The following is a 24,364-nucleotide window of genomic DNA, read 5'->3' as shown; positions in this document are numbered from 1 at the left end:
CAGAGGCACAGCCGTGACCTTGTGTAACTTGCCCTGCCTCCTTCTCTCTTCTCACCACAAAATCTGCCTGCTCCAGCTGCTCTCCCAGAAAGTGCAAATGGAGTTTCTCAGGAAAGCAGTCTGCAGGGATAGGAGGTGTTTTTGTAGCATGGACCTGGCAGAAAGCATAGTGTGACCATTGCTGCCTGTCTGGAGGGCTCTGTGCTGCAAGAATTACCCCCTTGCAGTGCTCCCTGCTAGAGCCTGGACAAACCTCTCTTTTCAGCTCCACCAAAGTGTGTGAGGAACAACTTCTCCTCAGGGTGACTTCTTCTGCCAGAAGAGAGGGACTCTGGAACTGAATTCGAGTTTGCCAGCAGTGATCTGGTAGTTCCTGTGCATTCAGGAGCTCCCCTTTTTCCAGCAGCCAGAATACCACTATGATTTTCAAAGCAGTCAAAGGAGGTTATGTGCAGAGGCCTGTGTTATTTATGACACACATGGTAGGGGCACTGACTGTATTCCCAGTGCATTTCCAAGGTCCAGCTCTCTCCGTAGCCATTCAGCTACAGCTGGAGGCCAGTCACTAAGATCCTGAGCAGGGGATGCTCCTGCCACTGCTTAGCCTGCTCCAGACTGTACTGTGCCTTTACTCAGTTGTGCAGCTCAGTCACTCACCCCTGAGCACTTTTCCTCTGTGCCAGACCCCATCTCAGCATGCATGCATTGATGCTCCCACACGCTGAACTGCACCTTCCTGCTCCTTGGGCACAGCCCACTCAGTCTGAACCTACTCCTCTGTAAGAGACAGCATCCAGCTTGAGCTAGTCACCCTCCTCTGCCCCGACAGTCTTTTTAGGTGTTGCTTTAGAATGACAGGACCAACCTCCGCAGTTCCCTTGTCCAGACAGACCAGGTCTCCATCATCCATGCAATCTGCTCACACAGACCTCCCTCTTTACTCACTTGCTTCCAAAACTGCTTCTTCAAGCAGCTGTTTACTCATTAGCATGTGCCTGGACATCCCAGTAGAGACAGCACAGAGTAGAAGTATTGCAGCATGGAACCACTGCTGTAACACCGGGACATTAATCAAAGGCATTCCCAGCACAGTGAATCCCAACTAGAGCTCCGTGCAGACTCAGGGCTGGATCTCTTTGGCATGCTTCAGGGGAATGAAAAATGAAGATCAACATTGCAAACAGCACCCTGAGGAGTAGGTTGGGTTTCTTACTGGCAGGGACTCAACACTTTCGCAGAATACACCCAAAACATCGTTATTCTGATTTGTTAACCACTGCTCACAAGGAAAATCCATTTCCTCTGGGCTTCTGTGGGATAAGAAGAGGTTGGGTTTTTTCCTCCATAGCTAAACCAAACTGAAAAGATACTGCTGGTCCCGGCTGTTGTCATATGAGGCTGTTTTTCTTGTGGAAGATCAGCATAAAGCTTGAATAAGACTAAGAGTGCATGGGCTTGTCTTGACTTCGGAACAAAGGAGATTTCTTCCATTCAGAGCATTCTGTTCTTTGATGTCTGCCTGATGGACAGATGAACCTGTTCTCCTCCTGTCCACTGCCAATGTACACAGAAATATCAACTCAGAACAATACCAGTTTGCTGTAGCCACAGACTCTATAAGTCTTTTCAGCCAGCCAACTCCTGTTATAGTTAAACATCTCTGCCTCCATGCTCTAGGGTGTTTCTATCCTTTAGTAGGCAATCCAGGTCTAAAGCTGCCTGCCTCTCTTGGCTGAGTTAATCTCATGACACTCAGGGCTATTCAGCTTACTTGAATTCTGGCAAAATACAAGTTGGTGAAAGGCACCTCATCTAAGCAGCCTGGAGAAGTAAGAGCTTTTATTTAATGCTACTACTAGTGGTTAGGAGAGTGTCCTCTACCCAGATCCCTTCTGCCCTGCAGGACCCACCCTGACAGAAACTGCATCACTTCGTTTGGTACCAGTTTCAGTGATCCATCTCCCACTGTGCAGAACGTGGACTTTGTTTCCCATTTGAGTTTACTCAGCATATGTCTCACAATTATTAGTTCTGGTCATGAATTTCTGCTAAATTAAAGAGCCCTTTAACACCAGCAGCCACTGCTTGAAACAGTATCTGAGCACAGTTGTCAACTTCTCAGCTTTTCTTTTTTTATTTGTTACAATAATTAGGCTCAAACTTCCTACTTTCTAGTCTTCCCCCATAAAGCATTCTGTCCAGCCCTCAGATCCTTGTTAGTGTGTTTCTTCACCACCTTTTTCTGATCTCTTCATGACAGCCCAGAGATGTGCAAAGTATTCCCACCATTCACCTCTAATACACAGAGAGGAATTCCTGTTTGGTTTAATGTTGGATAACAGCAGTTGCTCTCCTGAGTGACTTCTTTCTAGGACTCAACATCCCATTGTCAGGCATGCATCTCTTGTACAATTTTATATTTGATTCTATTAAAATACAGTCTATTTGGAAACCCATTGGGACTAATACTGACCCCAATGGATGCCCATTAGAAATATTTCCCTCAAGGTCCCTCAGGTGGATCCCATTAGAGACCCACCAGCCTGGCTTCTGCTGAGCCATTTTAATGGATGCACTACTGACATTACACATCTTCATATCGTGGAACCTTATCAAAATCTAATTACATCGTGTTGCTGCCATGCAGGCAGCTTTATCAAACAAGCTTAGAAGCATGCAAAATAATAAAAGGTTGGAAGCACCTGTTTTATACATAAGTGCCTTAACTAAGATTATTATTACATCTATTCTTCAGTGCTTAATGAACTGAACTCTGTATCAGATTTTCCATTACTTCGCCTGGAGTTTATGTCAATCAAACTAGCACGTATTTCTGAGGCTCATCATTGTGTACCTTGGCTGACTGTGGACACAGTGCTTCAGCACTTGGGACCTGCCCCAGCGCTCCAGCACAGATTATGAACGAACATCAGTGGGCCAGCAGCTCACTCAGCCAGCTCTTGAAGGACTCCTGGGTACGGCTGCTTGGCCAAGCTGATTTCAGGCTGTTTGTCAGTAGCAGATGATGTTTCCAATTCCCCTTGCTTTACTGAGGAGCAGAAGGCACTTCATTGCCCCCCCACAGCCCACCCTGTGGGCATGGCCCCCTCCCACTGACCCAGTGCTGGCTGCCAGACTCCTTCACCTCCTCTGCAGAGGGGCAGTCAGCTCCGAACTGCCCGTCCCTGGAGGGAAATGATGAAGTCACCTGTCATCTGCAGAAGAGGCTTGTAATACATTGTTTGTGCAGACATCACCCCTCACCAGAGAGACACCCAAACACATGTACAGCTCCAAGAGTTCTCCCTGAAGTTAGCACTTACCTGAAATTTTATTCCCATGCACGGCAGAAAATGGGATATCTCCATTTGATCTTGTTCAGCCCTACAAACTGAAGTCTCCACAAGTCTCTGCCAATGTGTTCCATCCCTGTTCTCTCCTATTTTCTGCCAGTAGAGTTGTCTCTATTCACTAAAGATAAGGGTTTGTGGTGTGTCAGGTTCCAATGAATGAGTGCATGATGGTCAGTTTTTTCATAAGTGAAAGGTTAATGCTGAACTGTAGAGGATGGGGTTTATTTTTGGCCTTTTCTTGTGCCAGTGAAGATACGTAATGGAATTTTCTACAAGGCCAATAGGCACGTACCCAGAGTGTTACCTGTCAGATGAAGTCAGCTGGAATCTTTCTAGATCACAGGAGTGCAACAGCCAATATTCAAAGGAAGCACCAGTGATTCAGTAGGTGTGGTCCTTCCTTCTGAGTCAGGGTTGAAACCTGATGCCAGACTGTGCTTGGCTGCCGGAGGACCTGGCTTTTATTTGAAATATTGAAACCAACTTGAGTCTTTGTGGCGATTTAACATGACATGATATTGTACTGGAGGGTAATCCAGTTAGGATTAAATTAGCTGGCCTCCCGATATTGCTTCTGTCACTCAATGTCAGCAGGATGATCCTTTCTCTTCCTGAAGCCTTCAGAAGAAGCAGGTTGCTCTGACTAATTGAGGGATCCCAAGAAGATATTTTTAGGGTGGATTTAAGATGCCCAGGATTGTATCCTGTGGATTTCTTGTATCAGTTCTGGATCCGTTTGCACCTTAAGGATATGCTGGCTCTCAGTGCAAGAGTGTTGGACCAAAGAGTTGAAATGTTTGACTTTTCCACCATGCAGAGGGCAAACTTCCCTTCAGAGCATTTTAAGGGATAGAAAATGCTTCCAACCATCTGGCCTGAGAGCCAGTTCTGGTTTGATTTGGGATGCCCAGTGAGGGAGAGCTCCTGTTCTGAGGCAAAGGCTTAGTGGATATGATGGTCCCTCTTGAGTAAATAAGTAATAGGTGTGTGAAGACCTGTTGTAAAATTGTCTTTCTGCTCCATAGGTAAGACTGAATCGCAAAGAAAGAGTGGGAAAGCAATATAATAAGGGATGCATAATAACACTTCAGACTGTTGTCCATAGCAGAGCATCTTTATTTATTTATTTTATTTATTTATTTGTCTCATGGACTTGCTTCCTGAAGCAAGTGGCACTTTGAGACAGAATCCTTCCCCAGGGATGGGCTTTCCCTTCTGGTGTGAGGAGTGTAGGAGGCTTTAGGGGCAACTGAAAGCATTGCACTGCCCCGCAGCAGCATCCACAGCACTCAGCTCCCTGTGAACATACACAAATCCTTTCTCCCTGTGTTGTTTCTTGCAGGTAAATTATGACCACTTTACTATTAGTGTTTGTGTGTTTGCAAGTCATCACTGCAGCCGACTCTGTGGAGCTCTCAGGTACGTGTCTAGGCCATGGGAAAGCAGGACTGAGCCATGTCCTGCACTCTGGTCCCACCCCCAAGGACAGGCAGCCCCCAGGCACAAGTGTACCCAAGATCTGTGCTGTGCACACACAAGGCTCCTCTGTTTGGAGAGCCACAGCCTCTCACTGCTCTGGTGTTTGGGAAGCCAGGGAGATAGCTGCAGGCAAAGGCAGATTTGTGGGGAAATGAAGAGAATTTCAGCATTTCCCTTTTGAAACATTATCAGGCATGATCTCACGTGGGCAGCAGCCATGCTGCAGCAGAGCCCTTTGTTCCCTTCATGCCCATATCCAGCACTGGTCCAAATCTCCAAAGCAGCCATGGTGCAGTGGTCATTGCCACAACTTCCCTTTCTAGACTAGACCAAAAAGCTCATGTCTGAATATGTGGGTACAGGTTTGCACAGCAGATATAGGCCCTGGATCATATGGAAACAGGGGATGGTTTGTACTACACGTGTTACTGATGTAACCATTGCTCTGTTTGGGAACTGGCAGACAGTAGTGATGGCCTGGAAGTCAAGATACCTGAGCAGTCTCCCCTGCGTGTTACCCTGGGAAGCTCCCTGAACATCCCGTGTTACTTCAACATCCCAGAAGAGCAGGACACCAGTGTCATGCTGACCCCACGGATCAAATGGAGCAAGCTCTCCAACGGCACCGAAGTTGTCCTGCTGGTGGCCACCGGTGGGAAAATCCGGCTCAACAGCGAGTACAGGGAGGCGATCTCCTTGCCCAACTACCCCGCCATCCCCACCGATGCCACGCTGGAGATCAAGGCGCTGAGATCCAACCACACGGGCATTTATCGCTGTGAAGTCATGTACGGGATTGAGGACAGACAAGACACGATAGAGGTCCTAGTGAAAGGTGGGATCCTGCCCTTGCTCTTTTCTCTCAGTGTGTTGCTGCTTGGCCTGGGTGGAAGGGAAGAAGAGGTACATGGGTAGAGGAGGCACTGCTCTCATAGGAATAATGACCCTTTCTCTCAGGTCACAGATAAGGTGATGGGTGGGTGAGCAGAAGCCACGGGCCAAGCATTTATTTTAGCAGGCTAGGACCAGACTAAACAAACCAGTAAAATGACTCATGGCAGAACATGGCAAGAAAATGACTCTTGTGGTAGAAGGTGAGTTACAGAAACAGCAAGATGACATCCTTGGCAGGAGTTGGTACTGGATACACTGCGCTATTACTCAAGCGGGTAAAGCTGGAACGGAGCCTTTATCAGACCTTTAATTTCTCCCAAACATTTTAGGAGATGGGATGCCCTCATCTGGAGAATTGGGCTGTTCTAGAAAAACTTCCATTGCCGTATTGCAAAGCCTATCCTAGTAATAGGTGGATAAGATAACGAAAGTTTTGTACAATCCTTCTCTTTTATGTGGTTTTTGCCTTCTGTATAAGACAGGGAGACAGCTTCCACTGCAGGACTGTACAGGATGAGGTTTATTTTTGCCTTTTTCTTGTGCCTTCTCTGGAAGGTGAGGGGCTGGTGATTGTGAGTGATGGCCATCATCTTTTCCAGGCATCGTATTCCACTACAGAGCAATCTCCACAAGGTACACCCTGAGCTTCGAGAAGGCAAAGCAGGCCTGTGTCCAGAACAGCGCTGTCATCGCTACCCCCGAGCAGCTGCAGGCTGCCTACGAGGATGGGTACGAGCAGTGTGATGCTGGCTGGCTGGCTGATCAGACTGTCAGGTGAGAAGCCATGCAGGGAAGGGAAAGCCACAGCAGGGTCATTAGGGAAGGACTTCTGTAATGAAGCCACCAACTGAAAATGGTTGTTAATAGCAGCTGCTGTAACTGCTGGTGTGCAGAGGGAGGTAGTGGATTGCAAGCTATTCTCTGCCAGAGGGGAGTCTCTAGTGGGAAAGCAGAGTGACCACTGCCCTCCTCAGCTGGTGGTGACAACTAAGTGGACAATGGCTTAATTCTTATCCTCCATCTTCCCTGAACAAAACTAGTGCTGTGCCAAGATGCACAAATGTGGCTCAACCAGACCAAGCTGTGCATACCCCACTGGGGAGGCTCCTTGTCTTGATGTCTTTGGTCAGTGCTCCAAGGACGATCAGAGTGAGGGCAGGACGGCAGATCATCCTTCCCCTTCCCCATAACCCAGGAAAAGCCATAAATAACCACACTGGGCAGTGCCCTGCAGCTCCCTCCCAGCCTCCTGTGGCTGCCAGGGTCCTGCCCCTTACTCCTTATCCACAATCTCTCCTTCAGGTACCCCATCCACTGGCCCCGGGAGCGCTGCTATGGTGACAAGGACGAATTTCCAGGAGTGAGGACCTACGGTGTCCGTGAGCCAGATGAAACCTATGATGTTTACTGCTATGCAGAGCAAATGCAAGGTGATTTGTGGCTTTTGTTGCCACTAGACACAGAAGCAGCCAGAGCCCTGATCATGCCTAGACTGAACAACTGCAAATACAGAGGCAATGGGCCTAGGGAAAAGACAGGTCAAAGCTGGAAAAGCACATACCCCGGCCAGGCCAGATGTTCTCTACAGTCTCTTTATTAGACCTTGGACAATTTTAATGTCAAATGACTAATGCAGTTCAGAGGGTGGAGTCCGTCTAACCTCCACCAGAGTCCACGCCATCCTGCCTGGTCAGCCATTGGAGTGTGTGACATTCAGAGGTGCCAATCACTCATACTTATGACAGGGATCCATTGATGTTCAGCAGAACAGAACTGCAATTGTCCTTTATCTCCCTCTTGCCCTGTGGCCCCAGCTCGTGTGGTGTGTTTTGCTCCACTCTGCATTTGGTCTGTAAGAATCACTTCATTCTGGTTTACAAAGTCACCAACATGGAGTTGCTTTTCACCTCTAAGACACGGGATTCTTCATCTTATCCAAACTCTCAGGAGTGGGAAGGGGATAGAAAGGGAATCGGGATTAAATTCTACAGGTAATTCCTGTGCTAATGGACGGTGTGATTGCAGGCAAAGTCTTCTATGCCACTGCCCCGGAGAAGTTCACCTTCCAAGAAGCTTTCGAGAAATGCCGCAGCTTGGGAGCGCGCTTGGCCACCACGGGAGAGCTGTACCTGGCCTGGAAGGACGGCATGGACATGTGCAGCGCGGGCTGGCTGGCCGACCGCAGCGTCCGCTACCCCATCTCCAGAGCACGGCCCAACTGCGGGGCAACCTGGTGGGCGTGAGGACGGTGTACCTGTACATCAACCAGACGGGGTACCCGCACCCCGACTCCCGCTACGACGCCATCTGCTACAGCGGTGAGTGCTCGGGGCTGCGGGACTAAGCAGCGCCTCTGCACACCAGCCAGCAGGAGCTCCCTGGCCTGAGACAACCTCTTGCTTCTTTGTTGTTGGGGTTTTTTAAAAAAAGAAATAGAGAGGGAGAAAGCAGGTTTGGCAAAGGACAAAATCGTCTGCTTGTGTTCAGATAGAAAGCAGATCCAGAAAGGCTGCTTGACCTGTGCATAGAGGGCTCTGTGGAGGTGGGTGTAACGCAGCCTGCTTCTCTCCAATCCTCCTACACCCTCCTGCTTTTATAGCTCTCCTGGAGACACAAGGCAGAGTTCAGGTGCTTCATATACAAGACTTTGAATGCTGGAGAACGAAGCAAAGGAGAAAGAGGGCAGGTCTGACCATGAAAATGTGTGTAGTGATGAGATGTGATGTGGTACAGATGCGTGACTGAGTTTCCATGCTGGGATAAATCTGAGACTGACACAGTCTCTGGGAATCGTGGATCAAAACTGCACCTAGGAAGTGAAGAGCATCCCAGATACTCCCTCTTTCTTCTAAGTGCACACTTCTTCCTGCAGCAAGAGGGGAAAACACAGTAATATATGGTCTATTCAGGGCAACTAGCCAGAGGCCAACAATTCAAATAGGATTGCCATGGTTAAAAAAATAACAGTATTTTAAAATATGTGTTGAAACCCTTCTGAACAGATCTGTTGTGCCCAGATCCATGTCCCAGACCCTTGGAGGTACCTAGTTATGAGGCCAAGTTAAGGACTGGTCCACCAAGCCACAGCCTTCTGGTTATCTCAGGGTTCGCATCTGAAACTGCTGCATGTTGTCAGTCCTTGTCTGAGCATCTTTATAGAAATCTCTGAATCCCTTGAGATCTGAAAGGTACTGGCTAAAATGAACTAGCAGTAAAATGGAGTTGTACATAGAGCAGGGAAAGCAGTATCAGAGGAAAACCCAGGCATTGCCTCATAGTTTTCCCCTCCCCAGCCAAGACCTGCCTTGCTACATATCCAAGATGAGATCCATCCCTCTGTTACCTGCCCTCACAGTTCTGTTTCATGCTGCTCTGTAAACCACTGTCCTTGTTGTCAGCTCAATGCCATGTTAAGCACGTTCTCCTAGACCCAAGGGATGTGACTTGAGCAGGAAAGTGGCTTGGGAGGGGAAAGGTGGGAGCTGTTTGAATGTATTTGGTACAGCAAGTGGCCTTGGCTGTCCTGGCAATGGGGTTAGGATGCTTACATGGGATGAGCTCTTAAGTCCTCACGTGGGCAGAGCAGAAGGAGATCACGATCCTGGTGAGGCTTCACGCACTGAGTGTGAGGATCTAGTTGTCTTTCTCCCACGGCTCAGACAGAGCTGCTGTGGAGGTTATCCAAGCTCCCCGACCTCCCTCCGTCCACCTTAACTTCCTTGCAGCAGGCACTAGAGGTCAGTACAGACTTGGATATGGGCAAGGTGATCCCGGCAAGGAGAACTGGCAGGCTAGCGGGGTGTGTCCCCGCTGATGAACCAAATTTGGAGAATGAGGTGGCTCGGTGCTTCTTGACCATGCCCTGCGTGCTGAGGCGTTGTAGAGAGCCACAGTGGAGGAAGGAAAACCATTTCTTTTACCAAACTCTCATGATTTTCCTAATCCCCTCAGAGCCAGTAGATACCCAGCTGCTTCTCGGAAGCAGCGCCAGCACAGTTCACCTCATCAGACTGACCTTGTCCTCTCTGCTGCTTTGTGTCCTGATGCAGGGGATGACACTGAGAGCCTGGTCCCAGGGCAGTTCATCGACGAGATAGGGAGCGAGCTGGGCAGCGCTTTCACTGTCCAGACTGTCACCCAGACTGAGGTGGAGCTGCCTCTGTCACGCAATGCCACGGAGGAGGAGGCCCGCGGCAGCATTGCCACCCTGGAGCCCATTGAGATCACCCCCGCCGCCACCAGGCTGTATGAGGGCTTCACTGCCCTGCCCGATCTCTTCACCACCGCTGTCACAGTAGAGACAGCTGCCACAGAGGAGGAAAATGTGACCAGGGAGGATGTCACAGTGGTCTGGACTGTCCCTGAAGAGGCCACCACCATAGACTTAGGCACTGCCATCACCACTGTAGCCTTAGGCACTGCTGGTACCACCGAAACAGCAGAGGTGAGCTCAGTGGAAGAGTTCCTGGGGGTGACTGCCACACCAGGACTGGAGTCTGCCTCGGCATTCACAGTGGAAGATCAACTTGTGCGAGTGACAGCTGCCCCCGGTGCTGGTCACCTCCCCGAGCAGCCCATCTCCCCCACAGGTAAGTCACCAGGTCTCTGAGAAGCCTGAAGGTCAGCTCATTCTAGAGGTAACCATTCAGCTGAAAACAGCCTGGGTTTCTGCCATCCCAGAGGGCATCCAGGTCCCTAGAGGTGCACAGGCCTTTTTGGGGTCAGGGACAGGCTGAGCGCCTCCACCACAGTAGGGCAGGAGGGGAGACAAGGCTGTGGGCCACCCCATAATGTGATGACCAGGACTTGGGCTGCAGTGGTCACACTCTGCTCTCCCATATGCAGCTGACTCCAGGAAAGGGGAAAGTCAAGGCAGGAAGACCTAGAGGAGGGCTAGATAGATACCTAGAACATCACCCTCAGTGGCAGCAGAACTCCATGAATGAGGCATCTCCACCACAGAAACTTTAAGAGGGCCTGGCTCTCACACTGGTTTTTGGAAGACCCTTTCTGGTCATGCATCTTAGTGCAGGGGGGTCCTGTACCTGCTGTCTCACCACTCAATCTTCTCTTCCCCCAGGTGTGGTGTTTCACTACCGTGCAGCCACCAGCAGATATGCCTTCTCCTTCGTCCAAGCCCAGAAGGCCTGCCTGGAGAACAGTGCCGTGATTGCCACCCCCCAGCAGCTCCAGGCTGCTTACGAGGCTGGCTTCGACCAGTGTGATGCTGGCTGGCTGCGGGACCAGACAGTCAGGTAAAGTCACACTGACCTGGGGAAAACACCCCTCAAAATGACTATTCAGCCGTGACATTGAGGCTTTATTCTGGTCTATCCTGCTCCTCTCCTCATCAGCATCTAAAGCTTTGCTGACCCAAGATTGTCTCCAGTCCATGATACTCAGTGGCCACTAGACATGTTCTTGTCCACTTCTTTTCCTCATTTCCTCACCTGTGTATACATCTTGCACCAGTGAGCCCTCCTGGTGCGTAGGAAGAGTAGCAGGAAATTTGTATTTATTGCCTCGGGCTCTGAGCACCTCAAACAGTGAGGCGTTCGTGTCCTGCTCCCAAGCACATTGACGTTCTTCAGTCCTGGCTACATAAGATTGACCTCGGGTTACCTCCTCTCTTCCTTTTTTTGGTAGGTATCCTATTGTGAATCCCCGAAATAACTGCGTGGGAGACAAAGAGAACACTCCAGGCGTGCGGTCATACGGCATGCGCCCAGCTTCGGAGACCTACGACGTGTACTGCTACATCGACAGGCTCAAGGGTACATCCTCGCCTTCCCTTGAGCACTACTGTAGAGCAAAAATGTGCTCCACACCTCCACCTCTGTCTGTAGATGGCTGGGACGCAGGGATTCACCCATTTTTCTCTCCCATCCCTCAGGCGATGTGTTCTTCGCAACTCAGCCAGAGCAGTTCACCTTCCAAGAAGCCCAGCAGTACTGTGAGAGCCAGAACGCCACGCTGGCCTCCGTTGGGCAGCTCCACGCCGCCTGGAAGCAGGGCCTGGACAGGTGCTACGCGGGCTGGTTGGCCGACGGCAGCCTGCGCTACCCCATCGTGAGCCCCCGCCCCGCCTGCGGCGGGGACGCGCCGGGCGTCAGGACCCTGTACCAGCACCACAACCAGACGGGCTTCCCCGACCCGCTGTCCCGGCACCACGCCTTCTGCTTCAGAGGTACCCTCCCAGCCCCTGCAGGGTGCATAGACCTGTCTCCTCAGGGAAAGGGATTTCAAAAGGGAGGCAGGGCATGTTGGGGTGCCAGTTTGGGTGAGGCGCTTTGCCGGCATCTTGGATTGTGAATTTTTGGGAAGTACCTGCAATGCCTTTTTTGTTCCAGCTGTGCCTCCCGTGGAGGAGGAGGGAGTCACCCCGTTCTTTGAAGATGTGCTGGCAACACAAGTGATCCCTGGAGTGGAGGGGGTGCCCTCTGGGGAGGAGGCGACCGTGGAGATGGAGTCTGCCACTCAACCTGAGAATCAGACAGCCTGGGGAACAGAGGTCTTCCCAACTGATATGTCACTGCTCTCAGGTGGGCTCAGAGCTTCCTTGTAGCCTCTGTCATACAGGGCTGGTGACGTGGGGTTGGGACACTTCCAAAACATAAATAATTTTTGCAACTCCTTCTCTTTGTTTGCTCTTTCTTTTCCAGTGAGTCCATCTGCTTTTCCTCCAGCTACCATAGTACCAGAGGAAACAAGTACCAATGGTTCCATCAGTGAAGTGTCAGGGGAGGTGATTGAATCTGGAGAGCATCAAGTCAGTGGTGAATCTTCAGCATCCGGGTGGGTACCTGCAGTCCCAGATACAAGCGGAGAACCAACTTCTGGCGTTTTTGAACTTAGCGGAGAGCACTCGGGGGTTGGAGAGAGCGGATTACCATCAGTAGACCTGCATGCCAGTGGCTTCCCACCTGAAGAGAGTGGGCTGCCCTCAGGAGACCTGAGTGGTGTGCCTTCGGGCATTGTTGATATCAGTGGCCTGCCTTCTGCAGAGGAGGAGATATCGGTGTCTATTTCAAGGATACCAGAAATTAGTGGGATGCCATCTGAAGTGGAAAGCAGCGGGCTGCCTTTTGGAGTGAGTGGAGAAATCTCTGGCACTGAGCTAGTCAGTGGCGTGTCATCTGGAGAGGAAAGTGGGCTCGCCTCTGGTTTTCCTACCATCTCTCTTGTGGATACCACATTAGTGGAAGTTGTAACAGCAGTGCCAGAACGGCGAGAGGAGGGAAAAGGGTCCATCGGAGTCAGCGGTGAAGGAGATCTGTCAGGGCTCCCATCCTCTGAATGGGACAGCAGTGGTGGAATCCAAGGCTTACCCTCAGGAGCTGAGCCCAGCGGGGAGCCCTCTGGGGTACCCGAGCTCAGCGGGCTGCCGTCGGTAGGGTCTGAGCTGAGCGAGTTGCCCTCAGGACTGGATGCCAGTGGAGAACCATCTGGAACACATGAGACCAGTGGCCTGGTGGACCTAAGTGGCCTTCCCTCTGGTACTGATGGAAGCAGCGAAGCCTCTGGCATTACCTTTGTAGATGCCACTCTGCAGGAAGTGACAACAACCCCGCCAATTATAGGAGCCGAAGCAAAAGAGACTTTGGAAACAAGTGGATTGCCTTCAGGAGGTGAAGATGCGTCAGGCACGGTATCTGGGAGCTTAGACATCAGTGGTGAGCCTTCTGGGCAGGTAGACTTTGGTGGGAGTGTTTCTGGAGTGCTGGAGATGAGCGGATATCCGAGTGGAGTGACGGACAGCAGCGGAGACGTCTCTGGAGTTGATGTCACCAGTGGTCTGCTGTCTGGAGAGGAAAGTGGACTCACCTCTGGTTTTCCCACTGTCTCTCTTGTGGATACCACTTTGGTGGAAGTTGTAACACAGACATCAGTGGCGCAAGAAGTGGGAGAAGGACCGTCTGGGATGATAGAAATCAGTGGATTTACTTCTGGAGACAGAGGACTCTCTGGAGAGGGGTCTGGAGCTGTGGAGTTTAGTGGGTTTCCTTCAGGGGCAGGAGACTTGAGTGGAGAGCCATCTGGAGTCCCATACATCAGTGGAGACTTTTCTGGGGCCACAGATCTAAGTGGACAGTCTTCAGCAGTGACTGATATTAGTGGGGAGGCCTCAGGGCTCCCAGGAGTCACTTTAGTCACTTCTGATTTAGTAGAAGTGGTGACAAGACCAACAGTGTCACAGGAACTGGGTGGGGAAACTGCCACATTTCCCTACAGTTTGGGGCCAAGCGGTGAAGCCTCTGCGTCTGGCGAACTAAGTGGGGAAACATCTGCTCTGCCAGAAGGTGCTCTAGAAACATCAACAGCTTATGAAATCAGTGGGGAAACATCTGCATTTCCTGAAACTGGTGTAGAAACATCCATGATTCATGAAATCAGTGGGGAGACATCTGCATTTCCCGAATTTAACACAGAAACATCAACAATTCAAGAAATCAGTGGGGAAACCTCTGCATTTCCTGAAATTGTCACAGAAACATCCACAAGTCAGGAAGCCAGAGGTGAAACATCTGGCTATCCTGAAATTATCATAGAAGCATCCACAGGTCAAGAAGTAAGTGGGGAAACCTCTGCGTTTCCTGAAAGCAGCACTGAAACATCCACAATACAAGAAATCAGTGGGGAAACATCTGCATTTCCTGAAATTAGAATAGAAACCTCCACAAGTCAAGACATCAGTGGGGAAACGTCTGCTTTTCCTGAAATTAGAATAGAAACTTTCACAAGCCAAGAGGCCAGGGGTGAAATATCTGGGTATCCTGAAATCAGCATAGAAACTTCGACGGTCCACGAAACCAGTGGAGAAACATCTGCCTTTCCTGAAATCAGCATAGAAACTTCCACAGTGCATGAAATTAGTGGAGAAAGTTCTGCCTTTCCTGAAATTAGAATAGAAACATACACAAATCAAGAAGCCAGGGGTGAAACATCTGCCTACCCAGAAATTAGCATAGAAACTTCAACAGTCCATGAAACCAGTGGGGAAACTTCTGCCTTTCCTGAAATCAGCATAGAAACTTCGACGGTCCATGAAATCAGTGGGGAAATGTCCTCCTTTCCTGAAATTAGCATAGAAACTTCGACAGTCCATGAAACCAGTGGTGAAATACCTGTATTTCCTGAAATTAGAATAGAAACATCCACAGGTGAAGAAGTTCGAGGCGAAACATCTGCATTTCCTGAGATTAGCATAGAAACTTCTACAGTCCATGACATCAGTGGGGAGACATCTGCATTCCCTGAGTTTGGCATAGAGACACCAACAAGTCAAGAAGCCAGGGGTGAAACATCTGCCTATCCTGAAATTTTCATAGAAACATCCACAGTTCAAGAAGTCAGTGGGGAAACTTCTGCGTTTCCTGAAATCAGCATAGGAACAACCACAAGTCAAGAAGCCCGAGGTGAAACATTTCCTGAGATCAGCATAGAAGCATCCACAGTCCCTGAAACCAGTGGGGAAGCATCTACAATGCCTGCTGCTAACATTAAAACAGCTGCCACATCTTTGGCCAGTGGGGAGCCCTTTGGTACTCCTGAGGAGAAGGAGGTTCCTGACGCAACATCTGGAGCTGTGACACACTCGATCACAGGCTTTTCAGGGGAAGCCTCTGTCCCAGACATTGTAATTGGTACCAGGACTCCAGATGTTGAACCAGCACAGGGACTCAGGAACCTTGAAGAGGCTCAGCTTGAAATAGAGCCTTCCCCTCCTGCGGTGTCAGGACAAGAGACAGAGACAGCTGTTGCTCCAGACAATCCCCATCTGCTGGCCACCACCACTGCTGCCCTGCCTCAAGTCTCACAAGAAGCAATTGACGCATTAGGACCCACTACAGAAGGTAACATATGTCTCATATGGAAGGGAAAGCTTTGTGGAAGGGAAGGAGGGGACATAGCTGTCACCTTTTTTGGTTTTTATACAGCAGAGAACACTAACACAGAAGCAGACTTGAGCAGAACCTTGTTCTGATGGAAACCCATAAACATGGGGTTTTCCACAGGTTATGATCGTAGAATCATAGAATTGTTTAAGTTGAAAAAGACCTTTATGATCATCGAGTCCAACCATTAACCCAGCACTGCCAAGTCCACCACTAACCCATGTCCCTCAGTGCCACCTCTACATATCTTTTAAATCCCTCCAGGGATGGTGGCTCAACCTTTTCCCTGGGCAGCCTGTTCCAGTGTTCCACAGAATGGCTCCACCTGCCAGAGATTCCAACCCTGCATGCAGTTGAGAAGTTGGAAAAGATGGGCTGCGAGTCTCAGTCCTGTTCTGTTTCTCTTTCCATGGTGGTCTGTCTTGCTGCCTATAGCCCCAAGTATTGCTCAGCATGTGGCCACCCTTTGGTCTGTGTCTTATGCTGCTCTCTGCAGCTAGAGTGGGATAAACATGTGAGATACTGCTCAGAGCATCACTAGCTTTTGTCAGCTCTGTTGATAAATGCCCTTCTCTCCACCCTGCCTTTTTAGTGTTTTAGTGCTCTGTCTTTGGTTGGGCCCCTTGTTGCCAAGTACAAACAGACACAATAGTTAAGCCTGATTAACCATTTATGGTGAAAACACTCTCCTGGCATTCTGACGAGCATTCCCTGAGCAGAGTTCACATGCTGTGAAAGCATTAGTGCACTGCAGCGAGAAGAAAAACAAAATGCAAGACATTGTGCCTCTTGGCCAAGGGAGGTGCCCAGTCCTGGTAACACAGGATGTCCTGCAGCATCCCTGGACACAGCTTGGTTTCCCTTTGCTGCCATCAGGAGCTGGCACCTGGGGACAAGCCTCGTTTGAGAGCCATCAATGCTTGTGCTGTTGTGTGAGCATCCTGCATGTGCTCATTTCTCAAAGGGCCACATGTTCACGTAGGGCCACATGTTGCTTAAGTATGGTACAAAATGTATGTGGCAAGAGATTGGCACAGCTCCTTCCAGCAAAAGTGTCATCAATTCCACCCCTTCCCACATTACCTCCTAAACTGCTTCTTTTGGGTCAATTTACACCGCTCAGTGTAGCTAGCTCTGGACTCAGGGTCGGTAAGTGCAGGGCTTTGTGAAGCTCAGCCCGGTTTCTAACGTTATTTCCATCCCCAAAGCGTTTCCAATGAGTCACTGCATTTCCCTCTTCATCACTTCTCTCCCTCTGAGAGCACAGGTAATCACAAATCTTTGTTCAGCCCCATCACAGCACATCTGCGCTCCCCTCTGTCTGGGCTGAGCAGCTGCCCCGAGGATGCTGCAGGAGTGGGTGGGGACAAGTCAGCAGGGTCATTCCCACAGCACTGTTCAGCCTGGCACGGCATCCAGGGCTTAGCAGGGTGGTGCAGGAGTTATGGACCCAAAAACCCTTCTTGCAAAAGTAGGCTCTGCTTTTGGGCCGTGCCCACTGCCACGTCCAAGCCCAGAGACAAAAATAAGCCAGCAAAGGCAGCACTGAGGGGGAGGAAGGAAGCCAGTAAGGATCAGTAAAAATAAAAAAAAAAAAAGTTTTTTTAAATACTGGCCTCAAAAAATGGTTTTATTCCACTGCTTTTTCTTTTTAAAAATTAACCACAAGGCGGTTGCCAGATTCCTCAGACCATTTGTTAGCCAACATTTTTGTGAAGTATTTTGAAAGAAAACCATGTGTTCAGCAGCTCATGTGTGAAGAATCTTGAAAAATATTCTGAAATTGGAATATATGTATTTGCAAGTCACAGACAGGACAATGAAGCAGCTGGGGTTTCTTAGCAGATGACAAGAGGTAAGCAACAACTGCATGAAGTTTAATTGTACACTTCATAAATTAGAAATGGGCTTGAGTACACGTGTACAGCTGGTACTCCCACCAGAGAAGATATTCTAGGGTAAAACTTCTCTTTTTATTGGTAAACTTTACTACAATGTCCCTAAAGGGTTAAATGCAGTCCAGGTCAGGGTATGAAGGAAGCTCATACAGGTGGCAAAAAAGTGTATTGACCATGAACTCAGAACCCCTCTGCAACAAGGCAAACCTCTTCTAGAGAATTACAGCAAAGAGATGACAAAAGAAGAAAAAAAAAAAAAAAAGAAGCAGAAAAAGAATCCTGGGCTTCCTTTTTTGGGTTGTTACTTTTTACAGAGCCCTGGGGATTCTGAACATGGAAAGTCTACAAGGAAGAACCCAAAATGCCGTTTCCCATGTTGTGGCTGCCTTTTCACTTGAAGCTTCCCAGTCTTGAAACTTAGCTCTTGCAAAAAAAAAAAAAAAAAAATCAGTTCTTGCAAAAGAAAATCAGTTCTTATATCCATGCCTTGTGCTGTGCTCAGGATTTGTAGGATGCAACGGGTGCCCATGAAGTGCAATGGATTTTGACTGGCATTAAAGCACGGGTGAAGCTGGTTCAGCTTTGCAGGAGCTCAGGGTGAGGAACAGGAAGGAATGTGGCTTTTGCCCTCTGGGCCTGTCGTTGGAGGGTTCCAGTTAGATCCAGCAGTCTGCTTAATGGGATGATTCAAGAAGAATGATATTATTCTGCTCTGTAGCCTAAAAGTATCTCTAAAAGCCAGAGCCAGAAGACTGAAGATTAACACTTGCAGTGCCAGTATGTTTTAGTATTTACCCAAATTGAAGGCTATGCGTGTACATGTCTTCAGTCAGCATTTGATTCCTTCATGAGGACAGGGACCCCACAGGCTGAAAGAATTGTCCATAGGCTTGGCTTCCTCTCCCAGGGTTTTGCCAACTCAGTGTGTCTTTTTGCTTCTGGTAGCATTTGAAGATAAATAATTATTAGCTGAAAGAACATGCTGGCACTTCAGTGAAAGGCTGCGGTTTGGAGCACTCTGGCCAGTCAGTGACGTAAAAACTTCGCTCCAGTTGTGGGGGAAAAGTGAAATGTGCTGAAATGGCATCTATTTATGTTAAGTTTTGCTTGTCTCTGGTGAACAAGTCCATGAAGTCTGTTGCCTACAGCCCCACACAGCAGAAGGTTAGAATACAAATGAGGAAAGGTTTTAATGGACTTTCCTTATACTTCACCACATGGAAGTAGGAGGCACTGAGTTTTGTTAGTCCAGAGAAAATCATCCAGAAAAAAAAGTCAAGAAAATATTCACCTGATTCAGAATGCTTCACCCAATGTGGAACACAAATTATGCTCTCAAGAAGGAGATGGAGGTACCAGTCCTGGCTGAGAGGCACAGACCCCTTTGTGGCTGAGCAGATGCTTGGATGTCTCCTGGACACACTGTCTGCTTTGCACCAGAAGTTAATTTGTTTAAAAAAACCTTCCTCTGCAGAGGTAACCTACAGTCTTGGACTAGTGTTATTTACACATCCATTTACTTTTGCATATATTATTTAGGAGACAGAGATATCCAAGTTTCCTGAGCTCTTTTTCCATGAGAGCATTGGACAAATTGAAGGTTCCAGCAGATCAACAGGTCCTCCTGGAAACTCGATGATATTTAGTAGAATAGAGATTTTAAAGCTGCAGCAACTCCTGCCCCTTCTGCTGCATGGAGACTTCGGTTCAATTATTGTAGTTAATTATTTTAATGACTTAATTGCTCATTGTAAGTCAGCAACTGGCTATGTGATGTTCAATACTAGCATTTAACTTAAAATGTGAGAGAACTGGTTTCTCCAACTCCTCCTATTCTTTTCTTCTAGGAGTCACCCTACAATTGCTCCAATGTTTTTCTTTGATGTTTGAGCTATCAGATCAGTAGTTCAAACTTCCCAGAAGACTCTGAAAAGCAAATTTAATTTGTACCTGGATTACTTTTTTTCCCAATCTCTAGGAGATAATTATCTAGTTGGTCTCTGATTCCCTGTTTGGATAATTGCACTTACAAAGAGGCCTATGAAGAAAGGGTGAGGGGCACAACAGGAGCTCTTGGGCACCCTGAAAATGCCTTGCCTTTCTCTCTGACCTTCTTTTCTGCTCTGTGGAACAAAAACAGGAGGGTATAGAAATATTGTAGGGTGTGTTACTAAACCTGTTACTCACAGCTTCAGGAAAACTATAGTTTGTTCAGGGTTTGGGTGATAGCATCCTCTCTGCCCACCAGCTGCTTCTCCTTAGTAGATGTTTTAAACACAAAGCTGACCTTGTTTAATGCTCATCTTCCATACAGGCAGCCATGGAGAGAAATGCACAGACTGCACTGTTTTAGGAAATGGTAGTATTGTTTCTGCTATTGTTGTCTCAGCTTGAGATGAAGAATTTTAAAAGCATTTCCTTCTCACCACTGACACTGCATGTTCACTTGTACATGCCATTTCCCTTCTAAGCAAAACCAGGGCCAATCTATTTTTCTTTCATTTCTGCCAGGTTTCTCTTCCCAATTTCCATGATCCAGTGCAACAAATTTTTTTCCAAAGGCACTGGGAGAACTATAGAATTATAAAATGGTTAGGTTGGAAAGGACCTTAAAGATGATCTAGCTCAGACCTCCCCCCCACCATGGGCAGAGTGGACAAGAATATTTCTCTTGTTTTTAGTTGCACCAAAAGAAAATTTTTCTGACTAAATATAGTGTATATCTGGCAATGGAGAAGAAATCTTAGGAAGAAAATGGTGAAATTCAAACTTTGCATTGCAGCTGTGTAACTCCCTTTTTTTCTCCAGCCAACAGTTTACATTTTCCAGATGCAAGACCTGGTTTACATTGGCCATTTTGTTTTAATTGATTTATTTAAAAAAAAAAATATCTAAAAGTTAGACCTTGGGTCCTGTTAGTAGCAAAAAATAGAAACTGCTGTGACAGTAGAATTGAGGAATTTTTGCGACTTCTGGACAATAGTAAGTGCAGTACGAACCCTCTTTAGAAGAGCTGCTAATTCTGCATTATCCTCAAAGAGTGAGTTAATAACATGTTCTAACAGGGTTTCCTATTCTTGGCGTTTTCTCCCCGTCTTTGTTTTACAGCTCCCGCTCTTGAAAGCGAGGGCTGCCTCCCTCCTGCATTCCTCGACTGTCGCTGTCCTTTGTTAGCGCAGGGTAATAATAGAAGTGGTCTTGTCTCCTTGTCAGTTGATAAGCACTCGAGCTGCACCGCAAAGCAGAGCTGGCTGCTTGGATGGCTGCTCACCCAAGCAAATAAATAGCTCGTGTCTAAGATCCTTGAGTGTCAAGGTACCTGGCAGCCAGTGCTGCGGGAGTGGGGCTCGCTCCGTGCTGAGCAGAGCGGGCACACCTTGTGTGCTGCAGGCTTTGCAGCCGGCTGAAGAGGTGTGCAGTGATTTGCTGACCTCATCTAGCTCTCAACAATGTGGAAGTGGACACACTTATAGTATATAAAAGGCTATGAAGAAAATCGCTAAGTGTTTTCTGATAGATGCAAAATTTTTTTTTAAATGGAGTTCTCACCTCCTGTACATCACATTTGTGGCTTAGACGCAATATCCTAGAGACACCCACAAACCAATTTGCCAGGATTTCCAGATGCAACATCACTGCCAATTTTACCATTTAGACCTTTCTTAAATACCTCTGAGATCCAGATTTTCTGGGAGGACCAGAATCAGCAACACTTTCTCCAACCTGACAGGTATATTTGAGTTTTCTGATATCAGCTTGGTGAGGTGATTCTACATCCAGGTGGAGAGAGGGTCACTGCCTCAACAGCCCAACAGGCAGAAGGGGAGTTTGGTGTTTACGATCATCACGTGTTTAAAACATCTTCTCTCCAGCCATTTGAAGCACAATTTTGGGAAAAAAACCTGTCTGTGTCTCACTTGTATTTGCTGTTTGTTTCTCCAGCATTACCTACAAGTACACACCCTTTCTCTATGTGTCATAGATAAAAATACATATGTGTATGTATGGAGAGATATGTAACATATATATTATAATCAGAGATTTGCTTTTACTGCATATATAATATATGCAACCATATTATATGTGATATCTGTAAAAGGAAACTGTTCCAATCTTATTTCCCAGCTGGAAATTTGTGGCAATGACTTTGCACATGTGTCCCTGCTCCCCCCTCCTCCAAGACTAGGGATGGCAGCACACAGCAGGTCTCCTTCATCTCAGAAGAGATCTTGGACACGCCAAGTTTTATTCCACATGGCTGAAGACAGCTGAAGGCTCATTATCCCCCACTAAACATTCAGCTTTAGCTCTTGTGTGTGCTTCCCTCCCACCTCTGCAGTGTTCTTTCCACTTCATGGAGCCTGACGAATGAAGGAAAGCCTTTCCTTACGTGTTCAGCTGGAGCCCACTGGAATCAACATGAACTTCTGCTGCCACTGCTGTCGGGAAGCCCAAAGGGCCTCTTGAGTTGCAATCACCCCTCAGGATTCCTCGTTTTTCTTTATGCTCTCTATCTTCTAGGAACTCCAAGTGTGACTAATAAGCAATACTCAGCCAAGTTCAGCTCCTCTATTCTTCCTCTAGGCTTGTGACTCCCATTTTGTTCTGGAAAGTCTCAAAGTATTTACTAGTATCATGGAAACAGGAGTTCTCTTCATGTTGCAGTGATCAAAGAAATCCAGAAAGCTTTCGTGACATTTAGAAGAGCAATCCAGAGTGAAAAATTCCTTCTCTCAGAGAAGAACTGCAAAACTGGAGTAAGAGGCTCATCAGCCATCTGAGGAATGATTTCACTGCTCACAGTGATACAGCCTAGAATAAAGATGACAATCTCCTTGCTCCAAAGCACGCACAGATTTACTATCCAAGGTCAGAAAGGATTTTTCCATCACTTAGGCACGTTACAGAACATGTCAGCTCTTAGAGGACATATCAGACCTTGGCCACTGAGTCGCTAGACAGCCACAGGGGGTATAACACCCATCTGCTCTCTTGTGCCTGGGGACACTGAGCAGCTGGGCCTCAGCTCCAAGAAAACAATCTCCAACCAAATACAGCCCAGTCAGAAGATGAACACAGATCTTGGGGAGTCGCCGCTCTGCTCTGCTCTGCTATTTCCACAGCCAGCATGTTTATCATCTTTGAAGGTTTCCTCACTAACCCTGTCATCCACAAGAAAAGCATGGAGAGTTAGTCATCACTTTTAAAGCCTTACATTTCTCCTCAGTGTGAAAGAAATGCTGTCTTGCCTGAGGATCTAACCAGGCATCATTTAATCCAACCAGAGTGGATGTGTTCCCATTTTCTTCCTTAGTCTTCCTCCTTGTTTCTGAGCTGAATGTATCTGAAATCTTTCCATTCTGAATGACCCTTCTTCTGATTCCAAAGCTCTCTCCACCAAGATGGGGTCCGCAGCTGGAAAAGATGGACCAGCTTCTTCCATCCCCATCACAAGGAAAAGAGCACGTAGTGGGGACAGGTCTGGAGAAAATGGCACTGCACTCCAGTATCCCTCACCAAGGAAGAAGTGCCCATAGCCAGGCCTAAGATCCTCAAAGAGAAAAAGTTGAGGGTCTCCGAACCACCTTTGAACCCACTTTTTTCCTTCTCTTCACTTTCTTCATGTTCACTGACAAGAGATTTCTTGACGCGGACCTTCATCCAAATTATGGTTAGGAAGAAACTATTAGTGAGGATGGACAACCAGGAACACGGTCTGGTTAGGAGACAGAGATCTGTTTGAGGATGTTTCCATCACTTATGAGAATTCCACATTCTTCCTCATAGACCTTTACCTGGTGGAGACGTGGACACAAGTTTGCATGTTTGATGCATCAGGCAGAGACAGCAGACAAGGAAGAGTTCCCACAGCAAGTGCTGTGTGTTGGATACACCTTGCTGAGCTTGTTCTGATATCTTCAGAGTGGTGTTCAACCATCACAAATCCAATATCTTCCTTTCAGGGTGGGTTGGGTCTCTTGCCTTCATTCTTCCAGCAGCAGCAGCGGCAGTATGTTATAAAATACAACCCTCCCAAGTCTCCCCAAAGCAGCTGATATTCCCTCCTAAACAAGCAAGGAAACAAGTTCTCCTGTTGGTGGAGTTGCCTGCCCAGAGCCCTAATGGAAGCCCTTGATTTCTTGCAGACACCGATGTGTGCCACTCAAGCCCCTGTCTGAACGGAGCCACCTGCGCTGATGGCATCGACTCTTTCAAATGCTTTTGCCTTCCCAGCTACGGAGGGGACCTGTGTGAGATCGGTACGGCCTCCCTGGCTTCAGCTAATCCTACTAACTGCTGCACCACCTTGTTCCCATGCTACCCCCAAAAAAAGCTGATCCCCAGTGCTCCCATCAGTGCTGCCCTCATCTCAGTAAGCTAACTTCTAACAGCAGCTTAAAACACGCGAGGGAAAAGCTTTGAGGCTTTTGCACATCTGTTTTGATAAGTTTGTTCCTCACAGCACCATGTCCTCTAAGATTCCTAAGCAGGAGCTTCTGGTGTCTTCTCCAGATTTCTCTTTTTTAAGTTTCTCTGGTGAATCTCCACATAGATCATTGATCACAGAAGTTGGTATCTCTTTGGCTCGAGGGTCTTTCTGTTCATCTGTAACAGTAGGGAACCTTCTGAGTACGTCTTCACCTCAGGCAAACTTTCTCTGCTAGACTGGAATTTCATGGAAGGATGCTTCGACTGAGCCATGAAAAATGCTTGTGTTCCTCTTGGGGAAGATGCAGCTGAGAGAAGCCTCACTCACTCCAGGAATCTCCACCAATTTGACACAGCATGACATTTTTGTCATCTCCACAACATGGCTTCCTGTGGAAAAATCAGCAGGGAATAT

General features: G+C 48.0%; 1 protein-coding gene across 1 annotated transcript in view; it reads left to right on the top strand.

Moving 5' to 3' along the window:
* Positions 1-24,364, top strand: part of ACAN (aggrecan) — a 46,813-nt gene that overhangs the window by 16,997 nt on the left and 5,452 nt on the right. Inside the window, 12 exon segments of the mRNA XM_039557529.1 lie at positions 4,696-4,772; positions 5,296-5,667; positions 6,326-6,500; positions 7,029-7,156; positions 7,752-7,946; positions 7,949-8,044; positions 9,776-10,315; positions 10,807-10,981; positions 11,373-11,500; positions 11,620-11,913; positions 12,077-12,268; positions 12,389-15,580. Coding sequence (XP_039413463.1) covers positions 4,703-4,772; positions 5,296-5,667; positions 6,326-6,500; positions 7,029-7,156; positions 7,752-7,946; positions 7,949-8,044; positions 9,776-10,315; positions 10,807-10,981; positions 11,373-11,500; positions 11,620-11,913; positions 12,077-12,268; positions 12,389-15,580 — 5,557 coding nt within the window. The 5' untranslated portion in view covers positions 4,696-4,702.

This window comes from Corvus cornix, chromosome 10 (assembly GCF_000738735.6).
Source record: "Corvus cornix cornix isolate S_Up_H32 chromosome 10, ASM73873v5, whole genome shotgun sequence".
NCBI classification, from domain to species: domain Eukaryota; kingdom Metazoa; phylum Chordata; class Aves; order Passeriformes; family Corvidae; genus Corvus; species Corvus cornix.
The sequence above is the reverse complement of the archived record's forward strand: the minus strand, read 5'-3'. Positions and strand labels throughout refer to the sequence as shown.